We start from the raw sequence: 22,445 nt of genomic DNA, 5'->3' as shown, positions 1-22,445 counted from the left end.
GATTTGACGCGTTCATTCTGCCCACAAGATCTCTATCGGATTCATATCCGGGGACATGGCAGGCCACTCCATATGCTCTACACCATGGTCAGCAAGAAAGTGTTGGATCATGCGAGCACGATGAGGCCGTGCATTGTCATCTTGGAAGACAAAGTTTCCTCGAAAGGCTGCACGAGCAAATGGAAGCAATGTTTCTTCCAGAATGGCCTTGTACTTGAACTGGTTCAGGTTTCCATTCAGAACAACCAGGTCAGTTTTGCCCCCTGCATGAAAAGCAGCCCAAACGGTCACCCCACCACCTCCAGCTTGGACTCTTGGCACTATACAATCTTTGTTGTAGGCTTCATGCACTTGTCTGCACACTCGGACGTGGCCATCTTGACGATAGACCAGAAATCTAGACTCGTCACTGAAGATCACGTGATTCCAGTGTCCTGGCTGCCATTGACGGTGCTCTCTGGCCCACTGCAATCGGCGCTGGCAGTGTTGTCTGGTCAGGCGTGGCTTTCTCAGGGGACGACTGGCACGATAGCCTGCTTGAACCAGTCGTTGATTGACTAGCCTTCTGGGTACAGGCACATTTGTCAGTTGCTGCCACTCAGCCCTAAGCCGATTAGCTGACTTGGTACGGCCATTGCGGACTAACCGGTGCAGCTGGCGATCATCCCTCCTTGTGGTTCTGCGGGGACGTCCTGGCCTTGTTATTGGAGTAGGGACACCCCTCTGAGCATTTCGTTTCAGGATCTTTGACACCTGACCTTGAGTGATGCCATACTGCCGAGCAATAGCACTCTGTTTCATGCCGTAATTTAGTAAAGCCACCACTCCATGACAAACAGCATTGTCAAGTTGACGGACCATCTCCAGAGGAAGCGGCAATAACTTTTGGAGACGTGCAGCAGTTGTTTTCCACTACTACAGAACGCAACAACCCTTGTATACCCGACTGTGAAGCCAATCATCAAATGCACCTGTCCGTACATTTTGCCACGCCACCTGTGATATAATCCTGTTGTTGACTTCTTGCTGTGACAGACAATCAGTGACATGGTTCTTTTAACAAATAAATCACCAAAGTGTAAAAGAAACTCACCAGATTGATATACTGAGTTAAGAAAGTAAACCAAGTCAAGGAAAAAAAAATATTCCATATTAAATGCCAAGTCTGTGTATGTATATGTGTGTGTGTGTGTATATATATATATATATCTCTCTGTAAGAAATAGTAGAAACTCCAAAGTACGAGCAGGGCGTCTCATTTGTATTGAATAAATAATCGTTAGATTAAATAAGACGCGGACGTAGCTTCAGGACAACAACAACAACAACATGCATTTTAAAGGCCATTTTCCCTGCTAGAGCGGGGGTTAGCCTTGCGGTCCCCATGACAATCTTCTCCATTTTGCCCTATTTTCTGCATCTCTCCTTGTTAACCCCCTTGCCCGCATTTCTTCTTCCACCATCTTTAGCCAAGTCTTTCTCGGTCTTCCCCGTCTTCCCCGTCTTCCCCGTCTTCTCCTTCCTTCTACATTCATTTCCATCACTCTTCTCAACCAGTCACTTTCATCCTTCCTCAACACATGACCAAACCATCTCAACCTGTTCCTCTTCACAGCATCAATCACAGGCTCTATTCCCATCATCTTTCGCAATTCATCATTTGTCTTCCTCTCTCTCAACGATACTCCGCACATCCGTCGAACCATTCGCATTTCCACCCTTTCCAACCTTCGTTGCTGCTCTACGTTCATTACCCATGTCTCGCTCCCATAAATCATAACACTTCTCACACATGCAGCATACACCTTTCCCTTCAACTTCAACGACACTCCCCTCATCATCAGCACGCCACTCAATTCCCGAAACTTCTTCCATGCACATCTCACTCGAGCAACCGTTGCCGAGTCTGATCCACCTTCTCCATTCAGCATGTCTCCGAGGTAGCAAAATGTTTTCACACCTTCCAGCTTCACACCGTCTCCAAGATCCAACTCAACATTTCCTCCATCTGCAGCTCCCTCTGTGCACACCTTACATTTGAATGTAGCTGCCACACTGGTTAATGACCCTCTCAGACCACTACATTTTTGATGAACCCACTCAGCGCACATTGTACACTGAATGGAGTTCACTCCGACACCCTTCCTACGCACAGCACAGGGCCACTTCCCAGTTCTTTCCACCTCACCACATGCTTTACCACTTGCCATCACCTTCGTCTTTCCGATATTCACCTTGACCTTTTGTCTCCATACATTCCTTGTAGACTCAGACTCAGAGTAGACTCAGAAGAAGACCTTTGTTGGTCGAAAGCTTGTCGACAATTAAAGATCGACGTCCTGAAGCTACGTCCGCGTCTTATTTAATCTAACGATTATATATATATAGATATATATATATATATATAATCGTTAGATTAAATAAGACGCGGACGTATATATATATATATATATCAAAAGATTTACTGAGAACGTTTTGGGCCAGGATGCCAGAGATAGCTACCTGGACGGAGTAAACCTACATGCAATTGTATGAATTACAGGTATATTATCTCCGAACCGTTGTTCAGTTTAGTTTTGTTTTAAAACTCAATACTGCACGCAATTTTTTTATAGTTCTATACACAAATTTTTAAAACTAGTTTTTAGATTAATTTGTAAGTAGAAATAGAGTAAATCATCCACTTCTATTGTATCAAGGAACTCTTTGTCTAACTCTAAATAATTACCAAGTATTTTGCATTTACTTATTAAAACAATGGTAGCTTTAAACCTCGTACTGAGTTGATTAGTCACAACGAAAAAAACTTGTTTGTCAAGCTCAGGACAAGCAAGAATCAATAGTGATTAGTTTTTACCAAACAATGGACATTGTAAACCAGTTAAGTGAATGCTAATTATTTCAGACAACCTGGTCAGACAACGTGGCACCAGCTGCCAATTGTATTATTTACCTTGAAAACAATATCCTTCTACAACTTACTTATAGAACTCAATAAAAACATTTCATAAAATATATTTGAGTATATTTTAAAGACATAACGTAACGAGATATCCTGAATCATTATTTGACATTGTACAGAATTATTTATCATTTGGGAAGACCTGATCCAACACTATATTTCAAAAACACCCTATCTGTAATTAATTATATTACCCTCAGTCATAAAATGATTTTACCATGACAAGATGTGGTCTACCATTGCCTCTACTAAGAATTTACTTTCTTGAGCAAACAAATTTGGTCAGAGTGCCAGCGATAATTAATGTACACAAAATTCGGTCGCGAGGTGTGCAGGTCCCAAACATGATTTTTACAGGTTGTAGCTCATAAAAATTACTTGATAAATTTACACTTCCACAGTACCAATGCAAAAGTTTATAGCTTGGTAATCAAAACGCAGACCAAACAGCTCAAAAAGGTCAGTGTGCTACCTCTACACCATCGTATCAGACTCGGCAATAAAGTAATAAATACTTTTTCATCTTTGCATCATAAAGGTTTCTGTGTGGCTTTGTAAAGGGTGACACGGAAAACCTTGAAGCTATGTCAGTTTTGTTACATAGGTTTATTGTTTCCTCCCGCTCTGTAGTTCACGTCTATCATTATCTATCGGTGTTTTTGCTTCATCTGCCATAGCTGGTGTGATTATTATTTTATTTTTTTTGTGTGTTGGTCAACCTTCTGTAAACCTTGTTTATTTATTTTTCTTTTCTTGGCAGACTGCTCCAGGTCTCCAAGGCACTGCTGAGTCAACGGAACAAAAGGAGATCGAAGGTGATGGTGAAAAGCTTGATGCTGCCGATTCTACTCCTGTGGAGGAAGTTAATTTGGCCTATGAGAATGTGAAGGAAGTGGATGGCTTGGATGTTTCCAAAGATGGAACAGATGCCTGGGAGGCAGCGATCAAACGTTATGAGGACCGCATAGATCGTGTTGAGACACGCATCACATCACGCCTGAGAGATCAGCTGGGCATGGCAAAGAATGCAAATGAGATGTTCAGAATATTCTCTCGCTTTAATGCACTGTTTGTTCGACCACATATTCGTGGTGCCATCCGTGAGTATCAGACACAGCTGATTCAACGTGTTAAGGACGACATTGAAGCCTTGCATAACAAGTTCAAAGTGCAGTACCCACAAAGCCAGGCTTGCCGCATGAGTCGTGTACGAGACCTGCCGCCTATTGCAGGATCCATAATTTGGGCAAAACAGATTGACCGACAGCTCACAGCCTACATGAAGCGAGTGGAGGATGTTTTGGGCCGAGGTTGGGAGAACCATGTGGAGGGATCAAAACTAAAACAAGATGGTGATAACTTTCGCAACAAGCTCAACACGCAGGAAATTTTTGAGGATTGGTCACGGAAAGTCCAGCAGCGCAACTTGGGTGCCACAGGTCGCATCTTCACCATTGAGAGCGTGCGTGCACGTACTCGGTCTGGTACATTACTAAGGCTTAAAGTGAACTTCCTGCCAGAGATAATCACACTTGCAAAAGAGGTGCGCAACCTCAAGTGGTTGGGGTTTCGTGTGCCTCTTGCCATTGTGAACAAGGCCCACCAAGCTAATCAGCTGTATCCATATGCAATTTCTCTTATTGAAAGTGTGCGAACCTATGAACGTACATGTGAATGTGTTGAGGATCGACAGTCAATTGCACTGCTTGTGGCAGGCCTTCGTCGTGAAGTCCAAGGTCTCGTTGCTGAGGGCATCAACTTGGTTTGGGAGTCGTACAAATTGGACCCATATGTGCAGCGGCTTGCAGACACTGTGGTTAACTTCCAAGAGCGTGTGGATGATCTCTTGAGAATTGAGGAGAAAATTGATTTGGAGGTTCGTTCCCTCGAGACCTGTGCTTATGAGCACAAAGTATTTTCTGAGATCCTAGGACGTGTACAAAAGGCAGTAGATGATTTGAACCTACACTCGTACTCCAACCTCCATATCTGGGTCAACAAACTGGATTCTGAGATTGAAAAAATCTTTGGAATTCGTCTCCAGGCTGCCCTGCGTGCATGGATGCAAGTGCTGCATGGACTGAGTGAGGACAAATCGGTCACAGATATGGATTCCGACATGCCACATGTGAGCAACCGACTTGGTGGGGAGCCTCACATACATCCAGTGGTGATCGAGTTGAGGATTGCTAATCAGGTAATCTTTGTAAAGCCGCCTGTGGAAGAAGGGCTCTACCACTTGCATCAGGAGCTTACAGCTTGGCAAAGCAATGTGTTGTGCTTGCCCCGCATCCAAAGTCAGCGGTATCAGGTTGGCGTTCACCATGATCTATCTGACGAAGAGAAATGCTACCGCACTGCCATCAAGTGTATGCCTGATGGAGACAAACCCCTGCTTGATGTCAATGTGGCTATCTTGGCTACAGTTGATGACGTGAGAAAGTATGTAAATGAGTGGTTGCAGTACCAGAGCCTTTGGGACATGCAGTCTGACAATGTGTATGGGCGTGTTGCTGAGGACCTACACCTGTGGCAGAATATGCTTTCAGACATCCGTCGCTCGCGCGCCACATTTGATAATGCAGAGTCGCGCAAGAGCTTTGGTCCCGTGATCGTTGATTATGGAAGAGTTCAGGCCAAAGTGAATTTGAAGTATGACTCTTGGCACAAGGAGGTGCTAAGCAGGTTTGGGCAAAAGCTGGGAGAGAACATGCAGAATTTCCACTTGCAGATCTCTCGTTCCAGGCAGGAACTGGAACAACATTCTGTGGATACAGCAAGCACCTCTGATGCAGTAGGCTTCATCACATTTGTACAGTCCCTCAAACGCAAGATCAAGCAGTTCGAAAAGCAGGTAGACACTTATCGGGGTGGACAAAGGCTCCTTGAAAAGCAGCGGTTTCAATTTCCACCTTCTTGGCTTTACATTGACAACATTGAGGGCGAGTGGGGAGCTTTTAATGACATAATGAAACGCAAGGATTCGGCTATTCAGCAGCAGGTGGCAAACTTGCAATTGAAGATTGTACAAGAAGATAAGGCTGTTGAGAGCCGCACTTCAGACTTGTTAAACGACTGGGAGAAGGACAAACCTGTTGATGGAAGTCTGCGGCCTGAGCAGGCCTTGCAATCGCTTACCATCTTGGAAGGGAAGTTTAGCCGGCTCAAAGAAGACCGAGAAAGATGCACTAAAGCAAAAGAAGCACTTGAGCTTTCAGATCCTGGCTTGATTAGTGGAAGTGAGGATAGGGTTCAAGTTGCTCTGGAGGAGCTTCAGGACTTGAAGGGAGTTTGGTCAGAACTTTCAAAAGTTTGGGAACAGTTAGACCAGATGAAAGAGCAGCCTTGGGTTTCTGTGCAGCCTAGGAAGTTGAGGCAAGCCTTGGATAACCTTGTGACTCAGCTGAAGAACTTCCCTGCACGTCTTCGCCAATATGCTTCCTATGAGTTTGTGCACAAGCTGTTGAAAGGATACCTGAAGGTCAATATGCTCGTGGTGGAGCTGAAATCTGAGGCCTTGAAGGATCGCCATTGGAAGCAGCTAATGAGGCGTCTTCGTGTCACCTGGGTTCTTTCTGAACTCACATTGGGGCACATCTGGGACATAGACCTCCAGAGGAATGAAGCTGTTGTTAAGGATGTTTTGTTAGTTGCCCAAGGTGAGATGGCGCTAGAGGAGTTCCTCAAGCAGATCAAGGAGTTGTGGGGTAGCTACGAGCTGGACATGGTGAACTACCAGAACAAGTGTCGACTCATTCGGGGTTGGGATGACCTTTTCACCAAGGTAAAAGAACATCTTAACAGTATTTCTGCCATGAAGCTTTCTCCTTATTACAAGGTTTTTGAGGAGGAATCAGTAAGTTGGGATGACAAGCTGAACCGTATTCTGGCACTTTTTGATGTGTGGATTGATGTGCAAAGGCGCTGGGTCTACTTGGAAGGTATCTTTACTGGCAGTGCAGACATCAAGCACCTACTTCCAGTTGAAACGGGTCGTTTCCAGAGTATAAGCACAGATTTTCTATCTCTCATGAAGAAGGTATCTAAATCGCCACTGGTGGTAGATGTGCTAAACATTCCAGGAGTTCAGCGCACATTGGAAAGACTTGCTGACATGTTGGGAAAAATTCAAAAGGCACTTGGCGAGTATCTTGAACGAGAACGTTCATCATTTCCCAGATTCTACTTTGTGGGCGACGAAGACCTGCTGGAGATCATTGGCAACAGCAAGAATGTAACAAAGCTTCAAAAGCACTTTAAGAAGATGTTTGCTGGAATTGCAAGTATTTTGCTAAGTGAGGACAACTCAGAAGTGCTTGGAATGGCCTCTCGGGAGGGAGAAGAGGTGGTGTTCAAGAAACCAGTCTCTATTGCCAAACACCCAAAGATAAATGAATGGTTGACATTGATGGAGCAGGAGATGCGTGTGACGCTTGCCCGATTGCTGGCTGAAGCTGTTGCAGAGGTTCAGACGTTTCGGAAAAAGGGGGACATTGATCCTGCCTCTTACCTTAATTGGATTGACAAATACCAAGCCCAGCTTGTCGTCCTGTCAGCTCAGATTTCATGGTCTGAGATTGTAGAGGCTGTGCTAGAAAGTGGTGGAGTTGGGCAAGGCTCTGTGGGAACACTACAGGGTGTACTTGAGGGTGTGGAGGCAACGCTCGATGTCCTTGCAGACTCTGTGCTCATGGAGCAGCCCCCTCTGCGCAGGAGAAAACTGGAACATCTGATTACAGAGCTGGTGCATCAACGTGATGTGACCAGAATGCTGCTGAAGAGCCGCGTGTCCTCGTCAAAATGTTTTGAGTGGCTCAGTCAAATGCGCTTCTACTTTGACCCAAAGCAGCAGGATGTACTAAAACAGCTTTCTGTTCATATGGCAAATGCTCAGTTTCACTACGGCTTTGAATACCTCGGTGTTCAGGATAAGTTGGTGCAGACACCCCTGACAGACCGGTGCTACCTCACCATGACACAAGCACTGGAAGCCCGGCTTGGTGGCTCTCCATTTGGTCCGGCCGGGACAGGGAAAACAGAATCTGTGAAAGCTTTGGGGAACCAACTTGGACGTTTTGTGCTGGTCTTTAATTGTGATGAAACCTTTGATTTCCAGGCAATGGGTCGCATTTTTGTGGGTTTGTGCCAAGTGGGTGCCTGGGGTTGTTTTGATGAATTCAACCGGCTTGAGGAGAGAATGCTTTCTGCAGTCTCTCAGCAGATACAGTGCATTCAGGAGGCCTTGCGGGAACATTCCAATCCTAATCGACAACGGGAAGCAGTAGTTACCTGTGAGTTGCTCAACAGACAAGTAAAGGTGAGCCCCGAAATTGCAATTTTCATCACCATGAATCCAGGCTATGCTGGTCGATCTAACCTTCCTGATAACTTGAAGAAGCTATTCCGCAGCTTAGCCATGACTCAGCCAGATCGGCAGCTCATTGCACAAGTTATGCTCTACTCGCAGGGCTTTCGAACGGCGGAGATTCTGGCAAACAAAATTGTACCATTCTTCAAGCTCTGCAATGAGCAGCTTTCATCACAAAGCCATTATGACTTTGGGTTGCGTGCACTAAAAAGTGTGTTGGTGAGTGCAGGGAATGTGAAGCGTGACAGGATTCAGCTTGTGAAACGTGGTCTGGAAGAACGTGGTAAGGAAGTTGTTGAGGTAGACGTTGCAGAAAACCTTCCAGAGCAGGAGATCCTCATCCAAAGTGTGTGTGAGACGATGGTGCCAAAGTTGGTTGCTGAGGACATACCTCTGCTTTTCAGCCTCCTTTCTGATGTTTTCCCAGGTGTGCAATACAACCGTGGTGACATGGGAGCCTTGCGTCGTGAATTGCAGGCTGTGTGCCAAGACATGTTCCTTGTTTATGGAGAAGGAGAGGAGGTGGGTGCATCTTGGGTTGAGAAAGTGCTGCAACTGTACCAAATTGCGCAACTCAACCACGGCTTGATGATGGTGGGTCCTTCTGGCAGTGGAAAAAGCATGGCATGGCGTGTGTTGCTTCGTGCACTTGAGAGGATTGAGGGTGTGGAGGGTGTTGCACATATAATTGATCCCAAAGCAATCAGCAAAGACCATCTTTATGGTACACTGGATCCAAACACTCGAGAATGGACTGATGGCCTGTTCACACATGTTTTGCGCAAGATCATTGACAATGTTCGTGGAGAGCTTCACAAACGGCAGTGGATCATCTTCGATGGGGATGTTGATCCAGAATGGGTGGAGAACCTGAATTCGGTGCTTGATGACAACAAACTTCTCACTTTGCCAAATGGAGAGCGACTTGGCTTGCCACCAAATGTGCGTGTGATGTTTGAAGTTCAAGACTTAAAGTTTGCCACATTGGCCACTGTATCACGTTGTGGAATGGTTTGGTTTAGTGAAGATGTTTTGTCCACTGACATGTTGTGCACACACTTCCTGACACGTCTCCGTGGTGTTCCGCTTGATGAAGGTGAAGAAGAAACACCTGGGCGCCGGACACTCCCTGAAGAAGAACAAGAAGCCATCTCTCCCATGCTGCATATTCAACGTGATGTTGCCACACTTCTTCAGCCGTATTTCATTCCTGGGGGCTTGGTCGAAAAGGCACTTGAGTTCTCCTCACGATTGGAGCATATCATGGACTTCACACGGCTTCGTTGCCTTGGCTCGCTTTTTTCCTTGCTGAATCAGGTCTGCCGTAACGTAGCCCAATACAACAACAACCACCCAGATTTCCCCATGCCCTTGCAGATGTTGGAGAAATATGTGCAGCGTTACCTTGTGTACGCCATTTTGTGGTCATTTTCTGGCGATGGGAAACTGAAGATGCGTGCTGAGCTTGGGGATTTTATCCGCAAAATCACATCCATTCCTTTGCCCTCTATGAGCAGTACGCCAATTATTGACCACGAGGTTTCAATTGTGGGTGAATGGGTACCGTGGCAGAACAAAGTCCCACAGATCGAGGTGGAAACTCATAAGGTAGCAGCACCCGATGTGGTTGTACCAACACTTGACACAGTACGGCATGAAGCACTCCTATATACATGGCTTGCTGAACACAAACCCCTCGTGCTATGTGGCCCGCCTGGCTCTGGCAAGACAATGACCCTGTTCAGTGCACTTCGTGCTTTGCCAGATATGGAAGTGGTAGGACTTAATTTTTCCAGTGCCACCACTCCAGAATTGCTGCTCAAAACCTTTGATCATTACTGTGAGTACAGACGCACAACAGGTGGCATGGTGCTATCTCCAGTGCAGCTGGGCAAGTGGCTTGTACTTTTTTGTGATGAGATCAATCTCCCAGACATGGACAAGTATGGCACTCAGCGAGTGCTCACATTCATAAGGCAGTTAGTTGAGCATGGTGGTTTTTACCGCACTTCAGACCAGCTGTGGGTGAAACTCGAGCGAATTCAGTTTGTGGGTGCTTGCAACCCACCAACTGATCCTGGTAGAAAGCCATTGTCACACAGATTGCTTCGTCATGTGCCAGTTGTTTATGTGGATTATCCTGGAGCTGCTTCACTTACTCAGATCTATGGCACTTTCAACCGTGCAATGATGAGACTTGTCCCGTCACTACGACCATACTCGGAACCTCTAACGGCAGCCATGGTGGAATTTTACACCATGTCCCAGGAACGTTTCACTCAAGATATGCAACCACACTACATCTACTCTCCACGAGAGATGACACGATGGGTTCGTGGCATTGTGGAGGCCTTGAGGCCACTCGAGAACCTTCCAGTGGAGGGTCTTGTGCGCATATGGGCACATGAGGGACTTCGCCTCTTTCAAGACAGGCTGGTTAATGAGGAGGAGAGACGCTGGACTGATGAGAATATCAATACAGTTGCAATTAAACACTTCCCCAACATCAACAGGGATACAGCCTTGACCAGGCCTATCTTGTACAGCAACTGGCTCTCCAAAGATTACATGCCAGTAAACCAAGAGGAACTGAGGGACTATGTCAAAGCCCGTCTCAAAGTTTTCTATGAGGAGGAACTGGATGTGCCACTGGTGCTCTTCAATGAAGTTTTGGACCATGTTCTACGGATAGACAGAATTTTCCGACAACCCCAAGGACACTTGCTTCTCATTGGAGTAAGTGGAGCTGGCAAGACAACATTGTCTCGCTTCGTAGCCTGGATGAATGGACTCAGTGTATTCCAAATTAAAGTGCATCGTCGTTATACGGGGGAGGATTTCGACGAAGATTTGCGCACCGTACTGCGGCGAGCTGGATGTAAGAACGAGAAGATTGCGTTCATTATGGATGAGTCAAATGTGCTTGATTCGAGCTTCTTGGAGCGCATGAACACACTGTTGGCCAATGGAGAGGTGCCAGGATTGTTTGAAGGTGATGAATATGCAGCTTTGATGACCCAGTCTAAGGAGGGCTCTCAGAAAGAAGGCCTTATGCTAGACTCTCATGAAGAATTATACAAGTGGTTCACAACCCAGGTGATGAGGAATTTGCACGTAGTGTTTACCATGAATCCTTCCTCGGAGGGCCTCAAGGATCGTGCTGCCACCTCACCTGCCCTCTTCAACCGCTGCGTACTCAACTGGTTTGGAGATTGGTCAACAGAGGCACTCTATCAAGTGGGCAAAGAATTTACCAGCAAAATGGATCTGGAGAAGGCAGGCTATGTGGCGCCGGACTTCATGCCTGCTGTTTATGCAGACTTGCCACGTCCACTATCCCATCGAGAAGCAATCGTCAACAGCTTTGTATTTGTTCACCAAACCTTGCACCAAGCTAATCAGCGTTTAGTAAAACGTGGTGGACACTGTACAGCCATCACTCCACGGCATTACTTGGACTTTATCAGCCATTATGCCTCTCTGTTTAATGAGAAGCGTTCGGAGCTGGAGGAGCAGCAAGTGCATCTCAATGTTGGACTGCGGAAGATCAAGGAGACTGTTGATCAGGTGGAAGAACTACGAAAAGACCTTTCCATCAAGAGCCAGGAATTGGAAGCCAAGAATACTGCTGCAAATGACAAGTTGAAGAAGATGGTGAAGGATCAGCAGGAAGCTGAGAAAAAGAAGGTGATGAGTCAAGAGATCCAGGAATCCTTAAAGCAACAAAAAGAGGCAATCGCAGAAAAGAAGCACAGTGTGCAGGATGACTTGGACCAAGTCGAGCCAGCTGTTATTGAAGCCCAAAATGCTGTGAGTTCCATTAAAAAGCAGCACCTGGTGGAGGTAAAATCTATGGCAAATCCACCAGCTGCTGTCAAGCTGGCTCTGGAATCCATTTGCTTGCTGCTGGGTGAAGAGACCAATGATTGGAGGAAGATTCGTCAGGTGATAATTCGAGATAATTTCATTTCTAGCATTGTCAACTTTAATACCGAGGATATAAGTGATGCCACCCGAGACAAGATGATGAAAAACTTCATGCCGAATCCAAGCTACAATTACGAGATGGTCAACAGGGCCTCGCAAGCCTGTGGGCCAATGGTCAAATGGGCCATTGCCCAACTCAGCTATGCAGATATGTTGAAACGTGTAGAGCCACTACGGAATGAGCTCAAGAAACTTGAGGGTGATGCACAGAGAAACCAAGCACATGCTGATGAGGTTGAGCACATGGTGAGTGAGCTGGAAGCAAGCATCGCACGTTACAAGGATGAGTATGCAGTGCTCATCTCACAGGCCCAAGCTATCAAGGCTGATCTCACTGCTGTTGAGGCAAAGGTGAATCGCAGCACAGCATTGCTTAAGAGTCTTGCAGCAGAGCAGGAGCGCTGGGAGCAGTCTAGTGAATCTTTCCGAGGACAGATGTCCACTATCACTGGAGACTGTCTTCTCTCTGCTGCATTTGTGGCCTATGCTGGCTACTTTGACCAGCAAATGCGTCAGAATTTGTTTGTAACCTGGACACACCACCTGCAGCAAGCTAACATTCAATTCCGTGGAGATATTGCACGGACAGAGTATTTGTCTAATCCTGACGAGCGTCTGCGTTGGCAAGCCAACTTGCTGCCAGCTGACGATCTCTGCACTGAAAATGCCATAATGCTCAAGCGCTTTAATAGGTACCCACTGATCATAGATCCCTCTGGGCAAGCAACCGAGTTTATCATGAATGAGTACAAGGACCGAAAGATCACAAGAACTAGCTTTTTGGATGATGCCTTTCGCAAAAATCTTGAGAGCGCATTGCGTTTTGGGAATCCACTGCTTGTACAAGATGTAGAAAGCTATGATCCTATCTTGAATCCGGTATTGAATCGTGAGGTGCGCCGCACTGGTGGACGTGTGCTCATCACGCTGGGTGACCAGGACATTGATCTTTCGCCATCATTTGTCATTTTCCTGTCCACACGTGATCCAACCGTAGAGTTTCCACCTGACCTTTGCTCTCGAGTAACTTTTGTCAACTTCACAGTGACAAGAAGTAGCTTGCAGAGCCAGTGCCTCAATGAGGTCCTGAAGGCTGAGCGTCCAGATGTAGATGAAAAACGTTCAGACCTTCTCAAGCTCCAAGGGGCATTTCAACTTCGACTGCGGCAACTTGAGAAGTCTCTCTTGAAGGCTTTGAATGAGGTGAAAGGGCGCATATTGGATGATGACACAATTATTACAACGCTTGAAAACCTTAAGGAAGAGGCTGCAGAGGTAACAAGGAAGGTGGAGGAGACAGATGTGGTGATGGCAGAGATAGAGACAGTCTCTCAGCAATACTTGCCTCTTTCTACAGCCTGCAGCAGTATCTATTTTACCATGGAGGCCCTTAACCAGATCCATTTCCTTTATCATTATTCTTTGCAGTTCTTCCTTGACATATACCATGCTTTGCTTTATGAAAACCCAGGCCTCTCATCGCAGAAGGACAATGCCCAACGATTGACCATCATCACCAAAGACCTCTTTCAGGCAGTTTACAATCGTGTTGGCCGTGGGATGCTTCACCATGACCATATCGTTCTTGCAACTCTGCTTGCACGGATTCAGCTTAAGGGACGATCCAGCGAGCCCGCGCACGAGGAAGAATTTCAGCATTTTCTGCGTGGAAAGGAAGCTGTAGCAGGTGGTAGTGAAATCCTGCAAGTTCATGGGCTTTCTGCAGAGCAAACTGAGGCAATGGGACAGCTTAGCCGACTGTCATCTTTCCGTGGTATGCCTGCCGCAGTGAAAAATGACAAAGAGTTCTATGTATGGCTGGAGACGAGTTCACCTGAACAGACAGTGCCATGTTTGTGGAAGGTGGACAAGCCATTGACTCAGATTGGGCAGGCATTGTACCAAATGCTGGTCATCCAGGCATTCCGTCCAGACCGTCTTCTCGCCATGGTGCACATCTTTATTTACTCGGTGTTTGGGGATGGATTTCTAGCAGTACTTGAGCAACAGATGGATCTTGCTGCCATTGTGGACACAGAAGTGAAGCCAAGCTCACCAGTGATCATGTGCTCAGTGCCAGGTTATGATGCAAGTGGTCATGTTGAGGATCTTGCGGCTGAGCAAAACAAGCAGCTCACAGCCATTGCTATCGGTTCAGCTGAGGGTTTTAGCCAGACAGACAAGGCCATAAATGCTGCAGTTAAATCTGGTCGATGGGTAATGCTGAAGAATGTACACCTGGCACCAGGTTGGCTTACTCAGCTCGAGAAGAAACTGCATTCATTGCAACCGAATGTTGCCTTCCGTCTCTTCCTCACGATGGAGGTCAACCCAAAGGTTCCGGTTAACCTCTTGCGAGCTGGAAGAATCTTTGTTTTTGAGCCTCCACCTGGCGTCAAGGCCAACATGCTGCGCACTTTCAGTAGCATTCCTGTGGCACGGATGTGCAAAGCCCCAAGTGAGCGTGCACGCCTTTACTTTCTGCTGGCGTGGTTCCATGCTGTTGTACAAGAACGGTTACGCTATGTACCATTGGGTTGGACCAAACATTATGAATTTGGTGAGTCCGACCTTCGTTCAGCTTGTAACACCATTGACACCTGGTTGGATGAAGCTGCAAAGGGGCGTCAGAACATTTCACCAGACAAGGTTCCTTGGGTTGCGCTCAGGACCCTGATGTCACAATCCATATATGGTGGGCACATTGACAACGACTTTGACCAGCGGCTGCTAAACACGTTCTTGGAGAGGCTCTTCACTGCACGAAGTTTTGATCCCGACTTCCACCTCATCATGCCTGGTCGTGATAGCTCTGCAGCAATCCTCATGCCGGAAGGAATTAGACGTGAAGAATTTGTTCAGTGGGTCGAGCAACTACCTGATAGTCAGGTTCCGGCATGGTTGGGTTTGCCAAACAATGCTGAGAATGTTCTTCTTACCAAACAAGGCTGGACTATGCTTGGCAAGCTGCTGAAGATGCAGCTGTTGGAAGATGAAGAAGAATTTTCATGTGAAGCAGAGACCACGAGACGTGTATCTGTACCTGATGGTCGTCCTGCATGGATGCGTACACTGCACAGCACTGCTGCCAACTGGTTAGCACTTGTTCCCTCTTCCCTGAATACACTGCGACGCACTGTTGAAAACATAAGGGACCCATTGTTTCGTTTCTTTGAACGTGAGGTGAACATGGGTTCAGGTCTGCTGTATGCCGTGCGTCAAGACCTGACTGATGTCTCACTTGTCTGTGAAGGAAATAAAAAACAAACGAACTACCTGCGTACGATCATTGGTGAGCTTGTCAGAGGAATAATCCCCCAGAGTTGGCAACGCTATACGGTGCCAGCTGGCATGACTGTGTTGCAGTGGGTTTCTGATTTCAGCGAGCGTGTAAAGCAATTGCAGAGCATCTCAAATGCAACTAGTGCAGGTAGTGCTAAGGAGCTCAAGAACCAGTATGTATGGTTAGGTGGGCTCTTTGTCCCTGAGGCCTATGTGACAGCAACCCAGCAGTATGTGGCACAAGCCAATAGCTGGTCTTTGGAAGAGCTGAGACTCGACGTGTTTGTGACCAGTCCTCAACATGCTGCACTGGATGCCTGCAGCTTTGCTGTCACTGGCCTGAAGATCTATGGCGCCTCATGTGTGGGCAACAAACTAGCACTGTCGTCAGCAATCTCTACTGACCTTCCACTGACTAAGCTCCACTGGATGCGTCATGATGCCAACACCAGCAAGAAGGCCACTATGGTCAACATCCCAGTGTACCTGAACTTCACCCGTTCTGAACTCATCTTTACAGTTGATATGGAGTTTTCCAACAAGGAAGACTTGCACAACTTTTATGAGCGCGGTGTTGCGATTCTTTGTGCTGAGTAGATCTTCAGTACGGAAAGGTGACCTCCTTGGCCTATAGCGGTTCCCAGTACATGCCTGAAACCTGCCTTTGTACCTTGAAATATCCATGTATTACTTTGAATGACATGCTTTTATTGAGCGGTTTTGAATTTGATTTTTTGAATGATTATTTTAGAAACTCTAGTTTGTTTGTTTTTGCTTGCAGTTGCTATTGTTGGAGAGGGGAGGGAGGGGTTGTAGGTGTGATGGAAACTTAAACAAAACTGATCTACTATTAGTGTTCCTTGTACCCTGAGCTGTTTGAATTCAAAATAAATTGTATGAATATCTCTCTGGATTTTGAAGCTGCTTTATTTCATTTTCCATTAAATTATTCACCAAAGGTAACTCCAGAATACAATCTACTATAAATGGACGAGGTGTGTGTATTGGTTATCTCCATATGTGGGTTTCAGGAGATTTTGTGTGTTTGTGTTTAATTGAGTTGACTGAAGAGTTAAAGGACAGCAATGACCGTTTTGGTGCAAGTACAAGGATTTACTGAAGCTTTCCAAAGGGCAGTGATACACCAAACGGATCGCCACAAGTTCCTACATTGATTAGACCAATTCAAATTTGGACCAATGGGTCCAAACGCCACAAGTTCCCACTTGTCACTTAAAAAAAAAATATCTGGATCTTCATCGAATTCGAATCTATTCGTCCTTGTCACATAACCAACCTGTCCACCAAGTTCTTTCCAAATCTGTCCATAACTTTTTGACATGTCCTATTTACAGACAGACAGGGGTCCCACCTTAGGTGGCAGAGATAAAAATGTGAATGGATGTAGGGATGGTATGTAAACATCGTAGGGATGGTCACAAGTATCAAGTGTTCTCCGGCTGGATAACGGAATCTGCTTTTGATGGTACGGAATACGGAATTCGAAAGGCCCGCTCCCGTTGTTTGTGGCCGTGGCCTTGTTTGTCGGTGGCCTTGTGGCCTTGTTTGCCGCTGTGGTCTTGATTAGCGGCTGCAGTCGTTTGCCACTGCGTTTGCCGCTGCGTTTGCCGCTTTGCCTCCTCGACCTTGGCCTCGTACTCGTCCCTTCGCTCCTGCCTGGCATGGCTCTGAAGTACTCCGCCGCAAGGCTTCTTCTGCTCAATACCCGCTCCACCCCATCATGCATCTCTGCCATCAAATCAAATGGACTCCTCCGACGACCCAGGTACATTCACCGTGGCTCCGGTCGCAAGTTTGTTTATTCGCAATCAGGTCACTCCATCCCCGTCCTCTGGTCGGCTCAGCGCACTCTCACTCTTCGTCCCAGCGCACCTGGTCACAGCAACCCACACGATCGCACCTCTTGCCTACGAACCCTGGCTAAATCACCTGAATTCATCCCTGCTGTTCAAAACAACATCAAGCTCACCCTGTTCAACACCCGGTCCCTCAACAATAAATGCCTCATCCTGAACGAATACATCCTGGATAACAAACTGGACTTTCTCTGTCTCACCGAAACCTGGCAACAACCTCTGGACTACTACACACTCAACCTCACCACACCCAGTGGATATTCCTACGTCAATAAACCACGCTCGGAGGGCCGAGGTGGTGGAATTGCCGTTATCCACCGTCAAGACATCAAGACCAACCTCATCTCCATCTCATCTGCTCCATCATTTGAACACCTGGCTTTAAAACTCTCTGATCACACGCAGTCAGTCATGGCTGTCGTCTACCGCCCTCCCAAACCACACCCATCATTCCTGTCTGACTTCTCCTACTTTCTGACCCAGCTATGTTCCCTCTCCCCCTCAATCCTCCTCCTTGGTGATTTCAATATCCACATGGACTCCACTGACTCCACAATAACCACTGACTTCACTGATTTACTCACCTGCTTTAACCTCACTCAACATGTCGACTTTCCTACCCATATCCGTGGTCACATTTTGGACCTTGTCTGCTCCACTGGATTAAATTTGCACCATCTGGACAAAATCACAGACTGGTCAAACAAGTGGAACATGTCTTTCAATCCTGCCAAATCTCACTCTCTTACTATGTCTCTCCGAAAAGATCGACTGGACAACCCTCCCATCTACTTTCTCAACAATCCTCTCCAAGAAGTTCTGTCACTCAAGCTTTTGGGTCTCACTATCTGCCATGATCTTTCTTGGGAAAACCACATTTCCAAGCTGGCCTCCAAAGCCAGTCGCCGACTGGGCATCCTCCGTCGTGCGAAGTCCTTCCTCGGCACACCTGAGCTCCTCACCACTTACAAGGCTTTCATCCGCAGCTCAATGGAATACTGTTCTCCCCTATGGGCTGGTGCTCCTGCCTCACACCTGGCTCGGCTTCACGCTGTTGAATCCAAAGCTTTCAAAATCATTGGAATCTCCCGCGATGAAGCTATCTCTGAGGGCCTTTCACTCACTCACCGCAGGCAGGTAGGTGGTCTTTCTGTCTTCTACCGACTCCTCTCCGGCCTTGCTCCCCCAGCTCTCTCTGTGCTCTGTCCCCCAAATATTCCTACAGGTCGCACAAGATCTGCCAGCAACCCTCTGTTGGTTAAACTGCCGAAATCTCGGCTCTCTGCTCACCTTCACTCTTTCATTCCTCTTTTCTCCCGCCTGTGGAACAAACTCCCACACTCCCTTCAATCCCTCTCCTCCCTCCAGGTCTTTAAAACAGCTGTTCACCACCATCTCTTATCTTCCCCCATCCATAACCTTGATCTTTTCTACCCCCACTAATTCACCCCAGATCCACCTTGTTTGAAATTCCAACTTATTTCCTGGAAATCCTGGCAGTGTCCATATGTTTATACCTCTCCCACCCACCCCCTTCACATGCCTCCCCCCCTTCACATGCCTCCCCCCCTTCACATGCCTCCCCCCCAAAGCCCTCTCCCTCCCACAGATCTCTCGATGTCTCCATGTCTCTCGGTCCCTGCTCTCAAATGTTGTGTTTGTGTCCTTCCCCCTCTCTCCCCATCTTGTCTACCGCTCCCGATGTTATTTGTTTTATGTGTCTGTTTGTCTTTCTGTGTGATTAATGTTCGCTCTTTCACGAGCCTCGATCTTGTATACAAAAAAAAAAAAAAAAAAAAAAAAAAAAAATCTCTATGGCTCCGACCTCACCCTCTCTGACCACTTAGCCATCACTCTGACCATCAACATCCCCGCCCCAACACCAAGGCATTATCGCACAATCAACTTCCGTAAGCTAAACGCTCTTTCACCTACCTCATTCTCATCCACCCTCTCTGAAAAAATGTCCACTTCTCCCTTCATTGACCTCCACACCCCTTCCGACCTCACTGACTACTACAACCACACTCTCTCCTCCTGCCTTGACCAGCTTGCGCCTGTAAAAACCAAAACAGTTTCTTTCACCCATTCTGCTCCCTGGTTTACCCCTGAACTCCACCTGATGAAAACTCGTGCTCGCCAACTTGAAAGACTCCGCAATAAAACGGGTCTCACAGTTCACTCCCAAGCCTACAAGGACCACATACAACACTACAAAGATGCCCTCTCCCGCGCCCGCTCTGCCTACTACTCTCAAATTATCCACTCTGGCTCCGGAAACCCAAAAGCACTCTTCTCGACAATAAACAAACTCCTCCGCCCCCTGAACACCACCACCCAGTCATTCACAGTAGACAACTGCATCTCCTTCCTCTCTTTCTTCCAACGCAAAATTGACAACATCTACAACAGCTTGACCACCGCCGCACCCGCTCCCCCTCCAACCACCTGCCCCCCCTTGTCCTGCCATCCCCTGTCTCGGTTCTCCCCAATCTCTCCTACTGACCTCTCTGAACTCCTCATAGGAATGAAAACTGCCACCTGCACTCTTGACCCCATCCCCTCCAGCTTTGTCAAAGCCTCCCTCCCTGCTCTCTCTCCACTTATCATTGCAACAATAAACTCCTCCCTGTCTACAGGCATCGTCCCACCTTCCCTCAAAATTGCTGCTGTTACCCCCATTCTAAAAAAAAACCTGGTCTAAACCCTGACACCCTAAACAACTTCAGACCCATCTCCAACCTACCCTTTCTGTCAAAAGTTTTGGAACGCGTTGTAGCCACTCAACTCAAACATCATCTCTCTGCCAATAACTTGTATGAAACATTCCAATCCGGATTCCGCTCCAACCACAGTACTGAAACTGCTCTCCTCAAAATCACCAACGACCTTCTCCTCTCCTCTGACGCTGGCAACCTCAACATTCTCGTCCTCCTCGACCTCAGCGCTGCCTTTGACACCATCGATCACACTATCCTCCTCACCCGACTTGAATCCACCTTTAACGTCACCGGCACTGCCCTCTCTTGGATTAAATCATACCTCTCTGACAGATGCCAGTTCATCTCCATCAATAACTGCAAATCCCCCACTGCTCCCCTCCCCCAAGGTGTCCCCCAAGGTTCAGTTCTTGGCCCCCTCCTCTTCATCCTTTACCTGTCCCCGCTCGGTCACTTAATCCGCCGTCATGGTCTCCAATTCCACTGCTTCGCTGATGACATCCAGCTTTTCATCTCCACCAAGTCCGTCTCCACCGACACCCACTCTATCCTGACAAACTGCATCACTGAAATAAAATCCTGGCTTCAAATCAACTTCCTCAAGCTTAACTGTGATAAATCTGAAATAATCATCATTGGCCCAAAAACGCTCACAAAATCCACCCATAACTTTGCCCTCAACATCGATGGTATCCCAGTATCCACCTCCCCTCACATCCGGAATCTTGGCGTCATCTTTGACCAAACCCTTTCCTTCGACAAATACACTAAACAGATCACAAAGTCAGCCTTCTTTCACCTGAAAAACATTGCCCGTCTCCGCTCATCCCTCTCCTCCACGGCTGCAGAAACCCTCATCCACGCCTTCATCACCTCCCGTCTGGACTACTGCAATAGCCTCCTCTATGGTTCACCCTAAAAAATCACCAATAAACTCCAATACATTCAGAACTCCGCTGCCCGTCTACTCACTCATTCCCGGACCCGTGACCACATCACCCCCGTCCTTTACAAGCTTCACTGGCTCCCCATCCCCCAGAGAATCCAGTACAAAATCCTCCTCTTGACATACAAAGCCCTCCATAACCTGGCCCCATCCTACCTGGCTGACCTCCTCTCCAGACACACTCCCACCCGCAACCTCCGCTCTGCTGGTACCAACCTCCTGACCCCCTCCATCCGGACCAAATTCAGATCCTGGGGGGACAGGGCCTTCTCCATCGCTGCTCCCACCCTCTGGAACTCACTACCTCACACCATCAGAGACTCCTCCTCACTCACCACATTCAAAACATCACTAAAGACCCACCTGTTCAACGCTGCATTCAACATTCAACCCACAGCATTTAACCCCTGACTATCTCTTCTCCTTCTCCCTCCTTTTGCTTTAAATATTTCCCTATTGATTCTTGTCTTGTCTTTTTGATTCTTGTCTTATATATATGCCGTATATCGCTGCTGTTTGTTTTCTTGATTCTTGTCTTTTTGCAATTGTTGTTTTCATGTATTGTTATGCATTATGTTTTCCACTCTGTCAAAGCGCCTTTGGGCTTCTGGAAAAGCGCTATACAAAATAAATGAATTATTATTATTATTAAGTGAAACCATTCCTACATTTCTTTGAATGGGTGTTCCCTGTCCATCCCTGCATCCATTTACAATGATAGTGTATGACCATTGCTTCCATGTATGAATTTTACCAGTGAAATGTAAAAAAGTTAACCTAAACACATGCACACATTCATTGCTCGCACACAGAGTGGATTTAGCTCGTGTTTCTGGTGATTGTGAACCTATATGTAAAGAGATTTATCCATTCTTGGGGAAAATGCCAGGGGCATAGAAAAGGTCCCTTTATATGGTATGTCATGTGGCACACTATAGAAAAGAAGGGGCATTCAACCCTTTACGGGATTTTTTTTTGATAATCCTGGGATCCCCAGCAACGTAAACAAATTTTAAAAAATTCTCAAACCTCGATAAATTTGGTAAAATGGGATTAATTTGGCATTTTGGTGCGGGAATGCAACCACGTACTGACGATTGATTTATAGGTATAGTCAATGACATGTAGTAACGTCATCCGTACACAACTTTTTCGTGGGTTGCAGCACTGGACGTCATCCGTACTCAAAGGGTTAAAAAGAATTCATGCAGACTGGACTACCCTTGTGTTATTAGGAGGAACCAAGTAATGCTCTTGAAACATTCATATAAAGGGGTGCCCAACATCTGCCAAATAAAATACA

The 22,445-nt window shown here is 46.8% G+C and overlaps 1 protein-coding gene across 1 annotated transcript in view; it reads left to right on the top strand.

The window, feature by feature from the left end:
- LOC137411022 (cytoplasmic dynein 1 heavy chain 1-like) overlaps positions 1-16,512 on the top strand; it is a 44,905-nt gene extending 28,393 nt beyond the window's left edge. The window contains exon 8 of the mRNA XM_078779331.1: positions 3,723-16,512. Coding sequence (XP_078635457.1) covers positions 3,723-16,196 — 12,474 coding nt within the window. The 3' untranslated portion in view covers positions 16,197-16,512. The remainder of the gene's footprint in view (positions 1-3,722) is intronic.
- The last annotated feature ends 5,933 nt before the right edge of the window (positions 16,513-22,445 follow it).

This window comes from Myxine glutinosa, chromosome 5, assembly GCF_964187855.1.
Source record: "Myxine glutinosa chromosome 5, kmMyxGlut1.1, whole genome shotgun sequence".
In the NCBI taxonomy this organism is placed as follows: domain Eukaryota; kingdom Metazoa; phylum Chordata; class Myxini; order Myxiniformes; family Myxinidae; genus Myxine; species Myxine glutinosa.
The sequence above is the reverse complement of the archived record's forward strand: the minus strand, read 5'-3'. Positions and strand labels throughout refer to the sequence as shown.